Genomic DNA, 22195 nt, shown 5'->3' with positions numbered 1-22195 from the left:
GTCTGATGTTGCTCGATGAACCACAGACAAGCAAGGTGTCGGGGCAAGGAACCCTACAGAAGTGCTACGGAGTGCTTCAGTGGGGTTCCTCTTCGTGCCTCTGCACCGCAAAAAGATAGAACATGTTCTATTTTTTTGCGGTGCGGATGGATCATGGAGCCATTCAAGTTGAAGTCCCCAATGCACGGAACGGCCGGCACATGTTTGTGTGCATGAGGTCTCAAACGGATGCCTCAGGCTAATGCCATATAGTGGCGTAAAAAAAAATATATATATTTTTTTACCGGACTGTGCAGGATACAAGGACGTGGTGTGCTGGATTTTGGAGTCCTTTTTTTTTCTAATGTATACGTCCATAAAACGTGCTGTGAACCCACCCTAATGTGCATGGTGTCCCTGAAGCCTGATATCAGGGACAGTGTCAGGCTTTAGCACCAGTGATGGTCAGTTCGCTGTGTTCACCAGTGAACACATGCTGGCTGCCATCTTTAGTAAGGTAGACTCACCCGTCCGGCGATGCTCAGGTAAGCCCTTACCTGTGCCATGAGCTGGTCTAAAATAAAATGCAGTCACTGGGAGCAGGCACTTCAGAGAACAGCCCGATGAAGGCCCCAGGCGGCTTTTCTCGGAACTGCCTGCATTTCATTTCTGACCGGCTCCCGGCACAGGTAAGGGCTTACCTGTGCATCGCCATACGGGTGAGTCTACCTTACTAAAGATGGCAGCCTGCATGGCGAATACTGCGAACTGACCATCACTGTTTAGCACCACATAATCCACGCAAATGCTTGGGGCCCCAGGGATCAGGGATTCACAAGCAGATGGCAAAAAAACTGACCAAACCATGGGCAGACATACTGAGGAAGATTTATCATCTCCATTGCACCAGAAAAGTGGCTTTAAAAAGTCACAAAGTGTGTGTTTGCCCCTTTTTAAATGGGACATCGCCCTCACCACTTTTCCAAAAATGGGGGGTGGAAATGGCAGGGAAGGGGCATGGCTACTAGACAAATGTATCTTCATTCACTCCAGCTATGGTAGATTTCTGTTGGGGTACACGGACTGCCGGAGGATGCGCCTAATTTATGATGAGGCCTGCAAAGAGGATGGGATATCAAGATTGGCGCAGTCTTGATAAATCTCCCCCCACTGCCTTTGTAGTCGATTCAGCTACACAAGCCCTGGTGGGAGAGAGGCTTCCCCAGCTGTAGAGCAATAGCAGAAGTGCTGGGCTGCTAAACTGAGGGCGGGGCTTATGGGGCAGAGATTAGCGGGCTGATGGGGGAGGGGCTTTGTGGAGTAAGGGCTCATGCACACGACTGTATGTATTTTGCGGTTCACAAAAAACGGATCTGCAAAAAATACGGGTGACGTCCGTGTGCATCCTGTATTTTGTGGAACGGAACAGCTGGCCCCTAATAGAACACGATGCGGACAATAATAGGACACGTTCTATTTTTTTGCAGAACAGAAATACGGACATACGCCAAACGTTTTTATGCCAGGCACGCGGACTGCCATAGATGAATCTAACGGCAGCGCAAAGGGGGAAACTACGACCGGTGTAAAAAGTAAATGTGCCCCACTGGATTTCAACATCGAACTCCTTTAGATTTCAGGCCATCTGCACGTGCGGCTGATCTGCCGTGTGGATTTCCAAATCTGCGGCATGTCAATTATGTTTGCGGTTTTAGCTGCAGATTTCACCCTTTTCCATCGAAGGGTGAAATGTGCGGCAAAACTGCATCAAATCCGCACCAAAAATTTAAGGCTACCTGCATACAAGGGCGGGTGAACACACGTAAGAACCGCACACGTTTCTGTGTAGATTTACAGACGTGGACAAAATTGTTGGTACCCTTTGGTCAATGAAAGAAAAAGTCACAATGGTCACAGAAATAACTTTAATCTGACAAAAGTAATAATAAATTAAAATTCTATAAATGTTAACCAATGAAAGTCAGACATTGTTTTTCAACCATGCTTCAACAGAATTATGTAAAAAAATAAACTCATGAAACAGGCATGGACAAAAATGATGGTACCCCTAGAAAACACAGAACATAATGTGACCAAAGGGACATGTTAATTCAAGGTGTGTCCACTAATTAGCATCACAGGTGTCTACAACCTTGTAATCAGCCATTGGGCCTATATATATGGCTCCAGGTAATCACTGTGTTGTTTGGTGATATGGTGTGTACCACACTCGACATGGACCAGAGGAAGCAAAGGAAAGAGCTGTCTCAAGAGATCAGAAAGAAAATTATAGACAAGCATGTTAAAGGTAAAGGCTATAAGACCATCTCCAAGCAACTAGATGTTCCTGTGAGTACAGTTGCACATATTATTCATAAGTGGCCGTGGCCGCAGGAGGAAAATTGATGACAAATCTAAGAGACGGATAATCCGAATGGTAACAAAAGAGCCTAGAAAGACTTCTAAAGAGATTCAAGGTGAACTTCATGCTCAAGGAACATCAGTGTCAGATCGCACCATCCGTCGTTGTTTGAGCCAAAGTGGACTACATGGGAGACGACCAAGGAGGACACCATTGTTGAAAACGAATCATAAAAAAGCAAGACTGGAATATGCCAAACTACATGTTGACAAGCCACAAAGCTTCTGGGAGAATGTCCTGTGGACAGATGAGACAAAAATCGAAGTTTTTGCCAAGGCACATCAGCTGTATGTTCACAGACGAAAAAATGAAGCATATCAAGAAAAGAACACTGTCCCTACTGTGAAACATGGAGGAGGCTCTGTTATGTTCTGGGGCTGCTTTGCTGCGTCTGGCACAGGGTGTCTTGAATCTGTGCAGGGTACAATGAAATCTCAAGACTATCAAGGAATTCTAGAGAGAAATGTACTAGCCAGTGTCAGAAAGCTTGGTCTCAGTCGCAGGTCATGGGTCTTGCAACAGGACAATGACCCAAAACACACCGCTAAAAACACCCAAGAATGGCTAAGAGGAAAAAATTGGACTATTCTAAAGTGGCCTTCTATGAGCCCTGACCTCAATCCTATTGAGCATCTTTGGAAGGAGCTGAAACATGCAGTCTGGAAAAGGCACCCTTCAAACCGGACACAACTGGAGCAGTTTGCTCATGAGGAGTGGGCCAAAATACCTGCTGAGAGGTGCAGATGTCTCATTGACAGTTACAGGAAGCGTTTGATTGCAGTGATTGCCTCAAAAGGTTGCGCAACAAAATATTAAGTTAGGGGTACCATCATTTTTGTCCATGCCTGTTTCATGAGTTTATTTTTTTACATAATTCTGTTGAAGCATGGTTGAAAAACAATGTCTGACTTTCATTGGTTAACATTTATAGAATTTTAATTTATTATTACTTTTGTCAGATTAAAGTTATTTCTGTGACCATTGTGACTTTTTCTTTCATTGACCAAAGGGTACCAACAATTTTGTCCACGTCTGTATGTGGTTTCTGCACCGTATCCGCACCAGAATCTGCAGTTTCCAACATCCACTTTGCTGCTGGTATTGCACATAATCTATATGAGGTGCGCAGGCATGGGGGGGGGGGGGGGGGTTCTTATAGGGGTTGGATAATCCCTTTAACAACCCCACTGAAGTCTACACAAAGTGAGGATCGCACCAATAATTGACATGCTGCGGATTTTAAAATCTGCACAACAGGACAATTTCCACACGATGGAAGCTCACCAAGGGCGCATTAGATTTGGTAAATCTCATTCGCTTGGCTGGTACTGGATTACGTTACGGATTTTCCACCCCGGAAATCCACGCAGAAGCCACACCGTGTGTATACACTCTTAGGCCCCTTTCACACGGGCGAGTTTTCCGCGCGGGTGCGATGCGTGAGTGTTCATCTGCACTGAATCCTGACCCATTCATTTATATGGGGCTGTGCACATGAGCGTTGTTTTTCACGCATCACTTCTGCGTTGCGTGAAAATCGCAGCAGAGTCTGCGTTTAGGCCCCATAGAAGTAAATGGGGTTGTGTGAAAAACGCATGCCATCCGCATGTCACACGCGCGGGAAAAACGCAAGTACGCGACGCAATCGCATACTGAACTGACAGCATTCGCATGAAAAATTGCAAGCTTTTCACTGAACGCATCCGGCCAAAAAACATGACGCCCGTGTGCAAGAGGCCTTATAGTAACAGTGCTTTACATTTTACCCAGCCACTTAGGGGTTACAGTATGATACAGGCTATGACATAGAGCCTGGGGGTCAGGGGTGCCAACCGTCCGGAAATTCCTAGACAGTCCGTAAAAATAAGGGACTTTTTTCCAGTGTCCGTGAAAAAAATGAGATGTGTCCGTAATTCTTTTTTTAGGCTGGTGGTGCTTGAGAGGGTCACTTTGTAAGGGCTCATGCACACGGACGTATTTTCTTTCCACGTCCATTCTGTTTTTTTGGCGGACCGGAGCCATTCATTTTAATGTGTCCGCAAAAAAAGTTACTCCGTGGGCATTCTGTTTCTGTATTTCCGTTCCGCAAAAAAATAGAACATGTCCTATTATTGTCCGCATTACGGACTGTTCTATTAGGGGCCAGCTGTTCCATTCCACAAAATAAGGAATGCACACAGACGTCATCCGTATTTTTTGTGGATCCGTATTTTGTGGACCTGCAAAATACAAAATACATATGGTCGTGTGCATGAACCCTAATTCTCAGAATTTTAGAGCTCACAGTAATCATGCACACGAACGTATATATTTTGCGCCGGATGATGTCCGTGTGCATTCCGCATTTTGCGGAACAGAATAGCTGGCAGCTAATAGAACAGTCCTATCCTTGTCCGTAATGCGGACAATGATAGGACATGTTCTATTTATTTATTTTTCGCGGAACGGAAATACGGACATGCACATGGATTACCTTCCGTTTTTTTTTGATCCATTGTAATGAATGGTTCCACATACGGTCCGCAAAAAAAAAAGGAACGGACAAGGAAAGAAAATATGTGTGCATGAGGCCTTAGTGCTGCTAGTGCGCTGATTATTAGTATCTGACTTAAAATATATAATTATTATAGTTCATTATAGTTTTTCAATTTGTCAGTAAAAGATGTCAGCAGTCTGTAATTTTTGGATATACTGAGGTGATGTGTCCAGGACATACATCTATATTATTATATTATTGTGTCCCCCCCCCACTGGCTCCTGACAGTACTGGATGCTCTTCCAGCTCCTTATGACACATCACACAGTAGTCCCTGACGTGATGAGGGTAGTAGTCACCGCGGTAGTCACCAAGGTCCCTTGTAAATAGAGAGTAAAACTTCTGTCAGGAAAGCGCAGTTTCTGACACACCTGTGACTACGACCTGGATGACGTCACGCTGCTGGGCGGGAAATATTTACCTGGAGCACAGCACTGGGGAAAGTGTCGCCCTCCCCTTCCAGGGCCGCCCCTCCCCCCGTGCCCGAGCTCCCCACCCCCAGTCTCTACACCTTTCCTCCCCTCACAGTCAGGGCTCCATTTTCCTCGGGCTCCGGACTGACTCTCGGATTGCTGGGACTTTGTGTGGCCCTCAGTGGAGTTGAGAATGAAGCGGACCCCATCCGGAGGAGGCGGCTCCATGCTGGTCCTGCTAATGGTGAGTGACCACTAGTCCTGCACTTTGGGCTCTGTGTTACCTGTGCGGACCACACCCTGTCACCGGGCAGAGCACGCTGGGAGTAGTAGTCGCACAGCAGCAGGTGGCAGGGTCCTTGGCTCCTAGTTTGCTGTGAGTTTTTCGAAGCTGAGGACAGTGTAACACAGGGAGCTCTGACTACTACCCTCATCATACTCTATCTCCACTTCTCACATACTTCTAGTTGCTGCAATGTCATGGCTACCATCCTGTCCCATCCCCCAATGAGACAGGACTCTGTCTCTTTACAGATCCAATCTATCCTGGATTTCCCGGGCACCTCCTCCTGATATAGGGTGGCATTCACACCCGGATCCGAAGATGATCAATTGGGACTGAAGTTCCTGATCCTTGACATGTAGATCACGTTAATATCCTCCTATTTGTAGCCACAAACGTTTTGTTTACCCTGGGGCCACATGGTGATGTGCCGCCCAAATATTTCTGTGACACTACTACTTTAACAGAACAAAACGGCAGAAAAGTCGCAGTTGAGGCAGAGTTCACCTCACCTCTGTATGTTTCCGTTTATTCTGCTCCAACAATGAAAATAACGGAAGTGCCGGATCCGGGATATAACTGACCGTTCAGAGTCCGTATTTTTTATTTTTTTTCTGCTTGTGAAAAAACCTCTCCATTTATGCTGCATTTCCTTCCAGAACAGCAAATGTCACCCAGTAAAACTGAATGACAAAATCGCCTTAGATTACGGCTAGGGCTAGACGGCGGCGCTGGTCGCAGCCTGGTCTGCTGAGTAACCGTGATCCCATAGATATGAATGGGATCACCATGGCAATCTCAGGAAATCTAGCCATATTGGAATCCTTGCAATCCCGTTCATTTCTATGGGATCACCGCTACCGTGCTATGCTGGCCGCAACGGCTGGCGCGCGACCAGTGTAATCCTAGTCTAACGTAATTCAAGTTTGCGGAGTGCTTTCCCTTGCTGGAAGGAAATACAGATATAGGCCTCTTGCACACAAAGGTATTTTCTTTCCGTGTCAGTTTTTTTTTTTTTTTTTTTTTTTGCGGACCGTATGCGGAATCATTTACTTAAATGGGTCAACAACAAAAAAAAAAGGAAGTTACTCCAGTGTGCATTCCGTTTCCGTATGTCCGTATTTCCGTTCTGCAAAAAAATAGAACATGTCCTATTATTGTCCGCATGGTGGACAGGGATAGGACTGTTCTATTATGGCCAGCTGTTTCGTTCCACAAAATACAGAATGCCCACGGATGTCAGAGCGCAAAATACATATGGTCGTGTGCAAGAGTCCTTATTGTTATAAAAACTGCTTTTTTTTTTTTTTGCTGCATCCAGAACGCAGCGCAGCCGCGATGTGTGGCGGTATCCTAATACGCAGTCCATGTAATGTCTGTTTTATAGTATCACGTCGGTCGGCGCCCGGTCTCTACTTGGACCATTCAGCTGCTTCCTGTGAAAAATGTGAGGAATGCCAGGAAACAAAAGCCTGAGAGGCTGCATTGTCCTGGGCGGGGGCTTCAGTCACTCTGGGGGGGGGGGCTTTATGGTTCCTTCTGTGTTTTTATTATACCCTGGAACAAGTAGAAGATACTGGGATCAGTGAACGCTGGAAAGTCTTCTTCAGGATACAATATGTGTGTGTTCTAGTCCACGAGGGAGGCCGACAACGGACACAGTTTAGTGGCTGAGGTTTTGCTGTTTCTTTTCACGATTCCCATTGAGGTGTTTTGCTCATGGACATTTAAAGCGGTTTTTAATATTTAAAAGGATAAAAAAAATAACATCTTTGGTTACCCCACCCCATCTGCTGACTTGTCCCATGAGTGGGCGGCCAGTCCCTGTGACATCACTACTGCGGGGGACACTTACATCTTTCTACAGAGTTTCCGCTGAGGCTACATGCACATGACAGTATATGTTTTGCTGTCCGCAAATTGCTTATCTGCCCCAAAAAAAAAATATAAATGATGACATCCATTTGGCGGATCCATTGTAACAATGCCTAAGGCCTCATGCACACAAATGTTGTGTGTTTTGCGGTCTGCAAATTGCGGATCCGCAAAACACGGATGGCGTCCGTCTGCGTTCTGCAACTTGCGGAACGGCGTGGACAGCCATTAATATAACTGCCTATTCTTCTCTGCAAAACGGAGCAACGGATGCGGAAAGCACACGGAGTGCTGTCCGCATCTTTTGCGGCCCCATTGAAGTGAATGGGTCGGCATCCAAGCTGCAAAAACTGTGGCTCAGATGCAGACCAAAACAACGGTCGTGTACATGAGGCCTAAAACGGACAAGAATAGAACATGTTTTTTTTTTTTTGCGGGGCTACGGAACGGAAATTCAGATGCGAACAGCACACATCTGTGCTCTCCGCATTTTTTGCGGACCCATTAAAATGAATGTATCCGCATCCTATCCGCAAAAAAACCTGCAACGGACGCGGAAACAACACGTTCGTGTGCATGTAGTCTAAAACGCACAATTTTCATTTTTCTAGAGGGGAAACACCGATTCCCATAACACAAAAAAGAAAGTTGTGATTCTGACTTTATAGGCTAAGTTCACATCTCTGACGGCTTGAGCCAGCATTGCCGGATACTGCCGTTCACCGCCAGTCCCCGTGGACCATAATGGGATCCGTCAGGGATCTGGACACTTTCCGGCATGATTGCCAGGCTTCGTCCAGACTAGGGATGAGCAAATCAACTTTGGATGAAACATAGGGATGAGCGAATCAACTTCGGATGAAACATCCATTGAGTACTGTATGAAGCGAGTGCTCCGTACAGTATTGGGCACACAACCGTATGGCTCTTTCAGTATTTTGCAGTCCATTTTTACATAATTTTTTATTTTTTTTGTTTCAGTAGTGTTTCCGGCTTCCATTCCATCCGTTTGCGTTTGTGATGTGTTTTTCTTTTTTTTTTTTTTTTGCGGAACCGTTGACTTGAATGTTCTATCTTTGAATGGAAATACGGAAACGGAATGTACACGGAGTACATTCTGTTGTTTTTGTGGACCTATTGAAGTGAATGGTTCCGCATACGGACTGCAAACGGAACGGGAAAAAAAAGTTTGTGTGCAAGAGGCCTTAGAATGTATTGACTCCAATGAGCCGAAGGTATTACTTTGCGAAGTCTCACAAGACTTTGCATAACTTCATAAATTAATTTGTACTGTAAAAAATAATTTTCCAAACTCAGGTTCGGTTCCAAGTAGTACCTGAGAACCGAACCCGAGCTCGGGAAATGTGTTGTGTGCGAGACTTTGTGAAGTAATAACTTCGGCTCATCGGAGCCAATACATTTTCTAATACTGTACAGAGCGCTCGCTCCGTACAGTGTTGGAACGAGGTTTCATGCGAGTCGACTTCGGATATTGCAAGTCGATTCGCTCATCCCTAGTCCAGACAGAAACCATTGGATGCATCAGATCACTGGAGATGTAAATAAGGCTGCGGTGACTAGTGGACGCACCGTTTTGCAGATTAAGGGTCCATTCACACGACCATAAGTGTTGCGGATCTGCAAAACACTGGCACCATCCGGTTTGCGGTCCGCATTTTGAGGAAATTACATGGCCAGCCCTATGATAGAAATGCCTATTCTTGTCTGTGATTGCGGACAAGAATAGGACATGTTCTATAATTCGAAATTAATGTATCTGCACCCGTTCCGCAAATTTGCAGAATAGATGCGGACCCAGAAATGTGTTTGCGTGAATGGACCCTAAGTGTCAGAACGCGGGTCTGCAAAAAGTACGGATAAAGTCCATGTTGCATCTGCTTTTTTTGTGGACCCATTGGAACAATGCCTTTTGTTGTCTGTAAAAAGGTCAAGAATAGGACGTGTTCCATCATTTTGGCATCACTGCAGACCAGACATACAGGTTATTTGGGCCTCATTGGAATCAATGGGTCCACATCCCATACAGCTGTGGGAATAGGTCCTTTTAATGTGACTGGTTAGCAGCAGATTTGATTGTGGATTCCGTAGAAGCCAATTGGGAAGCAAAAAACCTCACTCAAAAACTCCACTAAAACTGCCTCTAAAATCACTGAGGATAGGTCATCGGTGTAAATCTCCTGGACAAGCCTCTGACCGTACACTTACAGGTTTAACCACAAGTTTACATACACTATAGAAAAAGACACATGCATGTTTTCTCAATATCTGACATGAAATCAGAATAGAGAATATGCCACACCTGTGAGGTGGGATGGATTATCTCGGCAAAGGAGAAGTGCTCACTAACACAGATTTAGGCCGAATGCACACAGCTGTCCTTTGTGTATGTAGAAAATGTTTCAGATCTTTGAGTTCAGCTCATGCAAAATGGGAGCAAAACCCAAAGTGTTGTGTTTTATATATTTGTTCAGTGTAGTTTTTTCAGATCGCAGGACGTCTCAAAAAATGTAGGTCTTTGTTCCTGTGTCCATTTGCGAACATTAATCTGGCTTTTTTTATGTTTCTTTTGGAGTAATGGCTTCTTCCTGGCCGAGTGGCCTTTCAGCCCATGTTGATACAGCACTTGTTTCACTGTGGATAGTGACACAATCTTACCAGCTTCCGCCATCCTCTTCACAAGGTCTTTTTCTTTGGTTCTTGGGTTGATATGCACATGTCAGACCAAAGCACGTTCATCTCTGGGACACAGAACCCGTCTCCTTCCTGAGCAGTATGATGGCTGGACATTCCCATCTTGTTTGTACTTGTGTATAATTGTTTGTACAGGTGAACGAGGCGCCTTCAGGTATCTTGAAATTGCATCCAAGGTTGAGCCAGACTTGTGCAAGTCCACAGTTCTCTGCTATTACACTGCTTTATGATGTTTTCACTGCCTGGCCCTGTCAAAGTGCAGATGGTGTGTCCGTTTCAGAGAGCGGAGCCTCTAGGTGTAATAGCACCGCCCCTGTTGCTCCTAGAGGTTTATTTGCTTATATTAAAAACGTCATTTTTCTCAGCAATGCGGGCCCATGGGACCAACACAGATGTCTTCAGCTGCCGAGTGCACGTGGAACAGGTCCGCCAGTGTCATAGGTAGAAGTCTGCTGATGGATGTCCTTTAAACACCTCTGGAAGCCCTTAGAGGATTAATGCACGTAAATCAATTGCACAATGCAGTAATGTTTCCTGTGTGCCATCCATTAGTCACGTCCTGTAATATTATCAGTGGACAATATTCTTATACCTGGAATACTTTACAAGTTTATTGCCACGGATACCGGCTGTGTGCATCCCGCACTTTCCACGGGCCCTATCGTAGAAATGCCTATTCCTGTCCGCAAAATGGGCAAGAATAGGACATGTCCTAAAATCTGCGGAACAGTCCCCGGATGCGGACAGCAAATGGATGACATCTGAGTGCTGTCTGCGTTATTTGCGGCCACATAGAAATGAATGGGTGTGTGTGCGGCCCACGAAAAGTCCTGAAGGACTAGTTACACATGAGGATTTTCATCAAGTTCGTGTCGGAGGTGTGGCAGTGATACGGCTGCCAGTGGCGTTGGGTATGCCTGGTGGAGGCTGATCACTGCCATGTTTACCCAGACCACTGGTCGGGAACCAGCATTTTGGCCAGTTATGAACCCATGTAAAATAGCCAGTAGCAGGTAGACCTATCTGAAATGACTCCAATGTTGAGCTCATAGCCCAGAATAGCACCATATGGACAGCAGCGTGTTCGCTGTTAAGGCTACTTTCACACTCGCGTTTGGTGCAGATCTGTCATGGATCTGCACAAACGCATCCGTTCAGATAATACAACTGCATGCATCAGTTCAGAACGGATCTGTTTGTATTATCTTTTAACATAACGGATCCGTCTTGAACACCATTGAAAGTCAATAGGGGACGGATCAGTTTTCTATTGTCAGAGAAAATGGATCTGTCCCCATGGACTTACATTGTGTGTCGGGCAGAGTTTTGGTGTCCTCCTCCAAAGCGGAATCGACATGGAACGGAGGTAGACTGATGCATTCTGAGCGGATCTTTATCCATTCAGAATGCATTAGGGCAAAACTGACCGCTTGTGAGAGCCCTGAATGGATCTCGCAAACGGAAACCAAATCTGCAGTGTGAAAGTAGCCTAACCCAGTCCACACCTTATCCTGCAGAATTTGTTTAAAAGTGGGAGATTTATCAAAACTGATGTGAAGTAGAACTGGCTTAGTCACCCACAGCAACCAGATTCCACCTTTCTTTTTTTTTTTTTTAGCCCCTTTGGAATGTGAAAGGTGGAATCTGATTGGCTGCATGGGAAACTTAGCCGTTCTTCCATTAGCCCAAGTTTGATCAATCTCCCCATAGTGCAGACTGAGTAAAGCACATTTATGACACAAAAGACACATATCGTATTAATAGGATGAAGTTGAACTGTCACTGATGAAATGCTAACACCGCACTTTTTGGGCTCAAGTTCTTACATTTCTCATCAGAGTGGAGGTCTGCGTCTTATCTGTAATCAGGAGACCTGTTTCTGTATCTTGGCAGTGTCTGTACTGGTTTTCAGGCTCTTGCTCTTGTGATATCAGACTACGGGTCCATTCACATGTCCGTAAGGCTGGTTTCACACGGGCGTTGCGGATTGGGGCCAGATGCGTTCAGAGTGCGTTCAGTGAAACTCGCACTATTTTGCAAGCAAATTCAGTCAGTTTTGTCTGCGATTGCGTTTAGTTGTTCAGTTTTTTCCGCGCGGGTGCAATGCGTTTTGATGTGTTTTTCACGCGTGTGATAAAAAACTGAAGGTTTACAAACAACATCTCTTAGCAACCATCAGTGAAAAACGCATCGCACCCGCACTTGCTTGCGGATGCAATGCGTTTTTCACGCAGCCCCATTCACTTCTATGGGGCCAGGGCTGCGTGAAAAACGCAGAATATAGAACATGCTGCGATTTTCACGCAACGCAGAACTGATGCGTGAAAAACAACGCTCATGTACACAGACCCATTGAAATGAATGGGTCAGGATTCAGTGCGGGTGCTATGCGTTCACGTCACGCATTGCACCCGCGCGGGAAAACTCGCTCGTGTGAAAGGGACCTAAGTGTTTTGCGGATCCGCAAAGCACGTACACCTGCAATGTGCGATCCTCAATTTGCGGGCCGCACATCACACTATAATAGAAAATGCCTTTTCTGGTCAGCAATTGCGGACGAGAATAGGACATGTTCTATTTTTCTCAGGAACAAAATTGCGGATCCCGAAAAAACTGATGCAGATCCAGGAAATGTGGATTTGCATCCGTTCCAGCCCCATTGAAAGTGAATGGGTCCGCAAATTGTGGAACGAATGCGGACCCAAATTACGGACGTGTGAATGGACCCTATAGGTGATGAACCTACAGCTCCTATACCAACAGTTCTAAATATTTCATAGCTACCTACCTAACCAGATGTAGGTGTCACTGATATCCAGTGTACGACTAACTAGTCTACTTTCACACTGGCGTTTTGGCTTTCAGTTTCGGAGATCCGTTCAGGGCTCTCACAGGCGGTCCAAAACGGATCGGTTTTGCCCTAATGCATTCTGATTGGAAAAGGATCCGCTCAGAATGCATGTTTGCCTTCGTTCAGTCTCCATTCCGCTTTGGAGACGGACACCAAAATGCTGCCTACAGCGTTTTTCTGTCCGCCTGACGAAGCGAAGTCAAACGGATCTGTCCTGGCACACAATGTAAGTCAATGGGGACGGATCCGTTTTCTATGACACAATCTGGCACAATAGAAAAAAACTGATCTCTCTCCCATTGAATTTCGATAGAGTTCATGACGGATCCGTTTTGGCTATGTTACAGATAATACAAACGGATCCGTTCATGAATAATGCATGCGGTTGTATTATTGTAACGGATCCATTTTTGCAGATCCATGAAGGATCCGCCCAAAACGCGAGTGTGAAAGTAGCCACTCTGCGTCTCCCACACCTGCTGTATAGGGATGAGTGAACTTGTGTTCTTAAGTTCTGCGTACAAGGTTTGGGTTCTCTAAGAATTCCGTTATGGAGTCCGCTATATCTTATAGTCCGTGGTAGCTGAATCCATCGCAGAATTCTTAGATAACCCGAACCTTGTACGTAGAACTTGAGAACACAAGTTCACTCATCCATACTGCTGTACAAGGGCCTGGGATAAGGCAATGTTCTATTTCCTCACAGAAAACCCTTTCTGGAATGAATATTATTGTTCCTTTCTCTTTGTATAGCGATTATTTTCTTCTCCTTTCAATAGGAAAGGATAAAATGTCCTAATTGTCCTAGCATTTTTATTTTTGCTCCCTGTGTGTGTTAGTCCCATGTTCTTATGTTCCCGCATTGCTGAGGAAAAATGTTATGCAAATGAGTTGGCAGCTGAAGACATCTGTGTTAGTCCCATGTTCAGATGTGGCAAATGAGCCTCTAGGAGCAACGGGGGCATTGCTATTACACCTAGAGGCTCAGCTGAGCCTCTAGGTGTAACGGTAACGCCCCCATTGCTCCTAGAGGCTCATTTGCATATGGCAAAACATAATGTTTCTCAGCAATGTGGCCACATCTGAACATGGGACTAACACAGATATCTTCAGCTGCCAAGTGCACATGTAACAGTCGTCCAGTTTCATAGGTAGAAATCTACTGACAGATGCTGCCGCCACAATACAGTAATACACTGGTATGATCTATACCAGTGTATTACTGTACTGTGCCGGCAGCAGGGAGCGCACGGCGTCATAGCAACCAGTGACGCCGTGCGCTCCTGCTCTCAGGAGGGATCCAGGCCGCGGTTCCACGGCCCGCACACGGCTGTGAAACACGGCCGTGTGCATGGGGCCTTATAAGTCCCAGCATGCTTTGGGTGTGACTTTTTTTTTTTACTTTTTCAGACATTTCCCATAGACTTTTTTTTATCGGAACAAAAAGAGTGGCTAAAAGGGAATGTGTCATCAGAAAAGGATCAATTGTGTAAATCATGTTTTTATCTTAAACCTATTTTTAAATCATTTTTGGCAGTTGGTTTGAATTTTCCATGTCAATATCTACTGGTATATAATTTTTTTTTTTTTTTAAATAAAATCCAACTTTTTTGCACTGGCTACTATCTTGCAGGTCACCTCACTGCACTATCACTGTTATCTGCTTATCATTATAGGCAGGGATAGTCTCTCAACATGTTAATAATCATTTGCTGGCGGCAGATTGTACGGTACAATCAGCGCTCTGCTGCCGGCAATGGCATTAGTGATCTCTCCTTCCCATACTGAGGAGGAGATTGCTGCATGTAATAGCAGCGGTCTCCTCCGCTACTGTGCAGGCGATTTGCCCGGAAGGAAAGCCCTCCCGACAACCGCTTGCAGAATCTGTAGGTGTAATGGGCCCTTATGTATAGCCACAGGATCCACCATTTACAATATGCAGTTGGCAATCTTATCTATTCTGCAATTGTGATGTGAACTCTAGTAAAGAGCCCTTTACACGGACCGAGAATCTTAAAGAAAATCGCTAAAGAGTAGTCATAGGAACGCTCGTTGGCCATTATCTGGCAGTGTGAATGTACTGCGGATTACCTGATGAATGAGTGACACGCTCGTTTATAGGGTACTCCGATCCTTTGTAAATGCTTCCTTCCCAATAATCTGCTGTCCTGTTGCCCCTTGTAAAGGGACCTTTTAATGTCCCTCAATGAGTCAACTCCTGTCCATTTGTGTCTATGGGCCATGGTGGCTACTATAAAGCATATCTATAAATGCTGTTAACAGCTCAGGCAAGATGGCCGACCCCCATAATCGTGTTCAAAATTTGGAATGAGAAAATCTGCAATCAGAAAGTAAAAACCTGCGACCGCTTGTCCCCACAGAGAGTCATTGTTTCTGGCAGCCGATCCCTGTTTAGACCGCACATTCTCCTTCCCAGAAACGCCAGCAACAAATGGGTGATCAGCGGCACCTTCACACAGGGCAGTTATCGGGGACGCTGCTTCCCAGTCATTGCCCTGGTTGTCTGCCTGTGTAAAGGGGCCTTTAGAAACACCACCTAAAAAAATCACTTGTAAAAAATGCCAGAAGTGTATGACCTGTTTGTACAAGCCAAAAAAAAAGCACTACGGAAAGGACTTGGTGTGGCAGAGGCCTATGAGAGGTGGCAAGTTTAGGGTAAGAAGGTCTGCTCAAGGTGAGACAAACACCCCTGTACTCAGTGGAAACCTGTTATGTAAGAATTACACTGGTCTGGAAAGGTATGTGACCGCTTGCCTGCGGTGTGGGAGGAAGAAATGGAATTTTGCCGCTGCTAATTTTAGCTGGAAAGTGAGTCTCCAGAAAGTTAGCAAAAATGAAGTACAGCTGAAATTGTAAGTAGAAACTGGTTACAACTAATGGCTGTTATAGACCTGAAGGAAGATCAAGACCTGCTATCTGTATCTACAACGATGAGGGGGACTATAATGCAGGGTCCGTGCCAGAGGTCACAATAGCACCTGTACAAGCGTCGTAGACTCCTGTTCAGGCCATTTTGCTCCCTAAGAAAAGTCTGACGCATACCAATACGCCTTAGGAACAACGGATCCATGAAAAACAGACCGCAAAACACTGAAAAAGCAATACGGTCGTGTGCAGGAGGCCTTAGACTTTTCCTTGCCATCTATAACCGCAGGGCGTGCTGTGAAACGCACGGGCAGCGCAGCGATACTGCTGGTGCCTGAAATAACCAATAACAGAGCTTTGTTAGTGGTTGGTTTGGGCGCGCTGCCAGAGCGGTATTGTGTTATGTATCAGGGGGCAGCAGGCGGGAGCTGTGAGGAGGAGGGGCTAGCTCCCAGGAGTTGCTTTATCAGGAGATTAGGGGGAGCGGAGTGCAGTACAAGGTGACGGCGCAGCAATGTATCGATGGGTGTAGTGAATGCACAGCAGGCTATTATAGACAAGTGATACAGTACAGGGAAGATCTGACATATTGGACTGGACTTCAGCACTTCGCCATAATAGCCTGCTGTTATTTATACTGGTAAGGGTTCCCTCATCTCATACATACCCATTGTTTATTTCTGTTCTGCTCTGTTAGATGAGCAGAACAACGAAAATAACAAAAGTGCTGGATAGGGCATGTAACGGCGGGTTCACATTGTGTTTTTATCATATGTCTAACATACACTAAAAAAGTATACAACGGGTGCCTCAGACTGTGGCATCCGTCACCATAGAGTTCTATTGTACAAAAAAACGTGTATGTTAATGTATATACATTTTTTGCATATGTAGTGTACCACGTTTTTCCATCCTGCAAGTTCAGCAAAAAAAACGTATCCATCTGTCTGAGGCAACCATTAAGATTTTTATTCCCCCCCAGACTGTAAAAGGAAGTTTTGTTTCACGAAATGCACACAGACGTCATCCATGTTTTTTGCGGCTCACAAAATACATATGGTCGTGTGCATGAGCCCTAACTGACGGGAACATTGCTGCGCACACTCCAATGACTATAATTAGTCCTGTTCAGTTTCAGTTTTAAATCCTGTCTTTTTACCAGACCCAAAAATTCCATTAGGCCTTTTTTTTTTTTTTTTTTTTTTTTGCTGGTCTTTTTGACGGAATCTGCAACAGACCTCGAACTGAGCCTCCGACACATATGTGAACGTGCATTTGAATTACTGCAACTTTTGTACTCCTCCTCTAAATACTCTTCAAAAATGGTAAGAGTTTTTTTTTTACTCTTCTGGACCTCTGATCCGTGCACATTGTCTCCTAATCTCCAATGTGGACTTTACTGAACATGAATCTAGGGGGGTGCTCTCTCTACAAGGGTCGAACATTGACTTGTAGCTGCCCTACATCTGGTGGCATTAGAGGTGGAGATTGTTAAGAGCTCATTTGCATTATGATGAATTTTTGTACCCGAAAAGTGGATTTCAACAAAACTGTAGTTTTATTGGGTGACTTTTAACAGTGACTGTTTTACTAATGACTGACCCATCATGAGAAGGAAGTCGGCCATGACTGATAATTTCATCCAGTAGATGAAGGATATATCAATACAGTAGTTTTCCTCATTCTGGTGACGGTTAATGTGTTTGTTAGATGAATATATGGCACTTGCCAATTTAGCCCTTGTTAATATTGGTGCCATTTTCTGTTTTTCGTAAGATATGCCCCCACACAGAGATCCTGTCTGTAAAATGGCTGCTGTCTCCTCCGTTCACATGCATTGCACTGTTGGGGTGTAGTGCAGGCATCCTCAAACTGCGGCCCTCCAGCTGTTGTAAAACTACAACTCCCACAATGCCCTGCTCTAGGCTGATACCTGTAGGCTGTTCGGGTATGCTGGGAGTTGTAGTTTTGCAACAGCTGGAGGGCCGCAGTTTGAGGATGCCTGGTGTAGTGCATTGTGTTTGAAGGAAGGAAGCTAATAGTTGTCTGGTCACATGGCCCTCGATCAGAAGCCATCTTGAACAGGACCACAATGCAGGCAGCACAGAACATTTGCCCACCAATAGTACATGGCTTATGACATACAGCAAACTGTCCAGAATGTCAGCAAAGGCTATGAGTTCCCCTAGTCCTCTTACATACACATCAGCCAACAGTACCCAGAAGGAGACTAAAAGCAATATTTTGTCTGGTGTCATTGAACATGTATGGACAGACTAAACAACTATAATGGGCAATATAGAGCAATAATTCAGGTGATGTCCAACTCCACCAGTGCTGTTCAGTACACCACAGGACTGAACCATCCAGGCACAGCGCTGGCCTCCCACTACACACTGATCTCCAGTCCCTCGCAGGCCATGTGTGAATGGGAACCATTGTCTCATATGTTTATCAAGAAAGTGATGCAAGTCCATAATTGAGCTGTATAGTACGAGCCTCTTTGGAATCCCTTTAGGGTCCATTCACCTGTCGGTAGAATGGGTCCACATCCGTTCCACAAATTGCGGAAGGGGCGTGGATCTATTCATTCTCTATGGGGCAGGAATGGATGAGGACAGCACACAGTGTGCTGTCCGCATTTCTGGAGCATGCCCCTGATCTTCCGGTCCGCGGCTCCGGAAAAAAATACAACATTTCCTATTCTTGTCCGCAATTGCAGACAAGAATAGGCAGTTCTATGGGGGCCGGGCGGGTGTATTGCGGATCTGCAATACACTACGGACGTGTGATTGGACCCTTATTATACCTAAAAGCCATGTTCAGTGTATTAGACTTGACTGTCATCTTTTTTGTTTCTGTAGTAATAACTACTACTTGACCATTCCTCTGAATATTATACGGTCAGTAATGGAAGATGCAAATACCAATACACCTACGGGTTCTCTGCTGGCATCTACTTTTCTTTTTGAATCTTATTGGCGAAACCATGGTCGGAGATGGCCCATCTTTCCAGTAGATGCACCATTTATGGTGATGGCTCCACTGAGGCCTTCGTAGCTGATATACTGTAGATCAGGGATGTCAAACTCGTGGCCCTCCAGCTGTTGCAAAACTACAACTCCCATCATGCCTGGGCATACTACAGCTATCAGGGAATGATGGGAGTTGTAGTTTTGCAACATCTGGAGGGCCATGAGTTTGACATCCATGCTGTAGATCCTTGCTTCCATATACTCTTGTTCTGCACCTAGATTCTCCTTTTTTGAAATTCGTTTTGTGCAATCCTTTCAACATGCTTTGAGTCAAGGATCTGGTTACTCCTCATGTGAAATGAGACGGGTTTCTACAGGCATCTTGGAAGAGAACAGGCTGGTTAGATTCCAGGTAATCTGTAGACAAAGGCCTTGTGTGAGGAGAAGGAGTTAGGCTGGTAACTGTGCAACATAACGTATGGCGGTACAGGACACAAAATAAAACCGTAAAATCCAATAGTAAGCAGTTATTCTTGACACTTGTAAGCTAAAGAACAAAGCAGTGAACACACCCTCACAACCGAGTGAGAAATGAAGGCGAGGGAGTGTGCGGAGCTCAGCGTGCGGTGGGATTCCAGAAGCCTGATCGCATGGGAACACGAAGGGAGGGTGTGTGTCAGCGGGGAGATAAGGGATTAAATTGCTGTCTTATGGTCTGCTCTCACCCTTTAGTCACCCACTTAGTGATTTCTAGCAGCTCGTTCACTTCCTATTGCTTTCCTGAATGGAAGTCTGCTGTGTTCAATGGGCGGTGTATTCAAACTTCAATAGGCAGGGAATCAGCTAAAAGTGAAAATGCAGCCATTCTGGTTCAGTTGGTTCCATAGTGATAATGTAAAAGAAATGAACTCTGACTGCACACTTGTACGAGGCAAACGGCTCCAGAAACCTGCTTTGGGATGTTTCCCTTCTTCCTGAGCTCGGCTGTGTTCACGCACCTCCAAAAAGCAAGCGTGCAGGAAGCCTAATTCTGCATTTGTATGCAAAGTGGTCACCCAGCGAAGAGGGGCTCGATGACCCTTTGATGGCTGCTGTAATTTGTCTACATACTGGAGTATAGTGGACTGAGGCCAGTGCCCCTCAGCGTTGTGTATGTCCCTTTTAATAACACCTATGTCTGAGGTCATTAACAGCCCTTCCTTACTATTAATTAGCAAAATTAGACGAGCAGATAATCGTTAGCATTGGAATCGTAGTGATGGAAGGTGAACGGTTATCGTTTCATGTAAATGTTTCTAACGATTGAGCTATCTGGCCAAAAAAAACGCTCGCTCCACGTCTGTAAAATTGTTAGCGCGAAGTACAATCATCGGCGCAATAAAATGCACAATAATCGTTTTCATTTAAATGCTAGTTGTCTACTAGAAGTTTTAGTGCCTGCGATCGCTTAAGCGATTATCTGCTCTTCTAAATCCACCATTAGACCGTATGCACATGACCGGTTTCTGTGTCCGATTCACATTTTTTGTGGTCCGGATGTCTTTCCAAATCATGTCAATGGGGTGTGCATAAAATGTGGAGCCCATTGTCCCGTCCAGTCCTGTCCATTCTGCAAATTATAGAACTTATGCAAGTCAATGGGTCTGGAAATAATGGTTAACAACATGGCTGTAATTTGAGGCCATACAGAAGTGCAACACATAGAAATGCTGACTCGCAGATCCGTGGTTTGCGAGCCACAAAATGGCAATGGTCGCGTGACTGTAGCTTAAGGCTAGGTCTACACGGCGACATTTGTCGCACTAATGTCGCGCTACAATTTTTATAATGGCAGTCTATGGTGTTGCACTGCGACATGTTGCGACGCGACCGTCGCAGTCGCAGCATGTTGCATGTTGCAGTGCGACACCATAGACTGCCATTATAAAAATTGTTGCAACAAAATGTTGCGCGACAAATGTCGTCGTGTAGACCTAGCCTTATACTCGGTCAGTGTGTTGCATCAGTAATTGTGAACTAGAAGTGAAGCCTCCACAGACATGAGGTACAATGGAAAGATCTGCTCCTGTTCTATATTTTTGACCCGCACCTGGTTTTGGCTCACAATCACTTATGCCAGTCAATGATCACACTGGGGGTCATTTACAACTTCGTTAAATTAGGCGCTCCTCCGGTGGTCTGTGCGCCATGAGCAAAAGCGTTTCACTGGAGTAGTTTTTAGTCCTATTTTACGCCTATTTTCAAGAGTAAATTTGTGAAGTCCTGGCCCCATGCATCAGCATTTACAAAGTCACATGAAGGTGACTGTGACTAAGGCCTAATGGCGCATTTACACTCCCAATTTGAGCAGGCAATGTTCAGGAAGGAACTGTTCCTCCTTGTAAATGAACATGAGGGCCAGCCACTTGTCACGTGTGTGTGTGTGTGTGTGTTTTTGTTTTGTTTGTTTGTTTTTTGCAACAACATGGTTGTTTTTCTTCCAGCGAAGGGTAAACGCACAACAAAATTGAATTCATTACTAAATAGAGTTACATTAATGTAATGTAAGTCTACTGTGTGCTTTGCCTTCCCTGGAAGAAAACGCACCGTAACCGCAGGCATGTTGCTGCAAAAATTGCATGCAGTTTTTTGCCGCATTTAAACTGCAACACAGCTGCTACATGTGCAACTTACACGAGGGATCTGCTGCCCAGAAACAATGGTTTTGGCATTAACTAAGATTGCGGTTGTAGAGAGGTTTACCCTGCTTTCACACCTGAGCATTTCCCAAACGCGCGTTTCTTGTAATAGTAAACGCGCGTTTGTGTCATTGACTGCAGTGTCCTATGGCCACAAACGCGCGTCAAAACGCCCCAAAGAAGCTCAAGTACTTGTTTGAGCGTCGGGCGTTTTACAGCGCGATCGTACGCACTGTAAAACGCCCAGGTGAGAACCATTCCCATAGGGAAGCATTGGTTTTCAAGTGTTGAGCGTTTTACAGCGCGTTTGAACGCGCTGTAAAACGCTCAGGTGTGAACTTAGGGTAAGAGTGGCACTGCAAAATATGTCAGAGACCCCCCCTTCTTAACAACAAATCATCAACCGGGGTACTGGGCGCTACCGGCAGTTTTCTGTCCCACATGTAACCAGGCAGTTACGGCTTCAATAGTGTTGCACAGATAATAGACAAAAGGACGGCACTCACCGCTTATGCGCTGAAACGGATTCTTTTATTCCTGGTAGAGAGCGGACAACATACAAAAGTGCTCCAGCTGAGTTAAGGC

General features: G+C 45.3%; 1 protein-coding gene across 3 annotated transcripts in view; it reads left to right on the top strand.

The window, feature by feature from the left end:
* LOC122939164 (desmoglein-2-like) overlaps nucleotides 1-22195 on the top strand; it is a 59708-nt gene that overhangs the window by 17001 nt on the left and 20512 nt on the right. Inside the window, exon 1 of one of the 3 annotated variants that reach the window (XM_044295166.1) lies at nucleotides 5465-5594. The exons of the other annotated variants lie outside the window; for them this stretch is intronic. Within the exon in view, the coding sequence (XP_044151101.1) occupies nucleotides 5544-5594 (51 nt within the window). The 5' untranslated portion in view covers nucleotides 5465-5543. Of the gene's footprint in view, nucleotides 1-5464; nucleotides 5595-22195 lie in introns of those variants that run through there. 3 annotated transcript variants of the gene reach the window in all.

This window comes from Bufo gargarizans, chromosome 5 (genome assembly GCF_014858855.1).
Source record: "Bufo gargarizans isolate SCDJY-AF-19 chromosome 5, ASM1485885v1, whole genome shotgun sequence".
NCBI lineage: Eukaryota > Metazoa > Chordata > Amphibia > Anura > Bufonidae > Bufo > Bufo gargarizans.
Note: the sequence above shows the minus strand (reverse complement) of the source record. Positions and strands in the feature narration are given on the sequence as shown.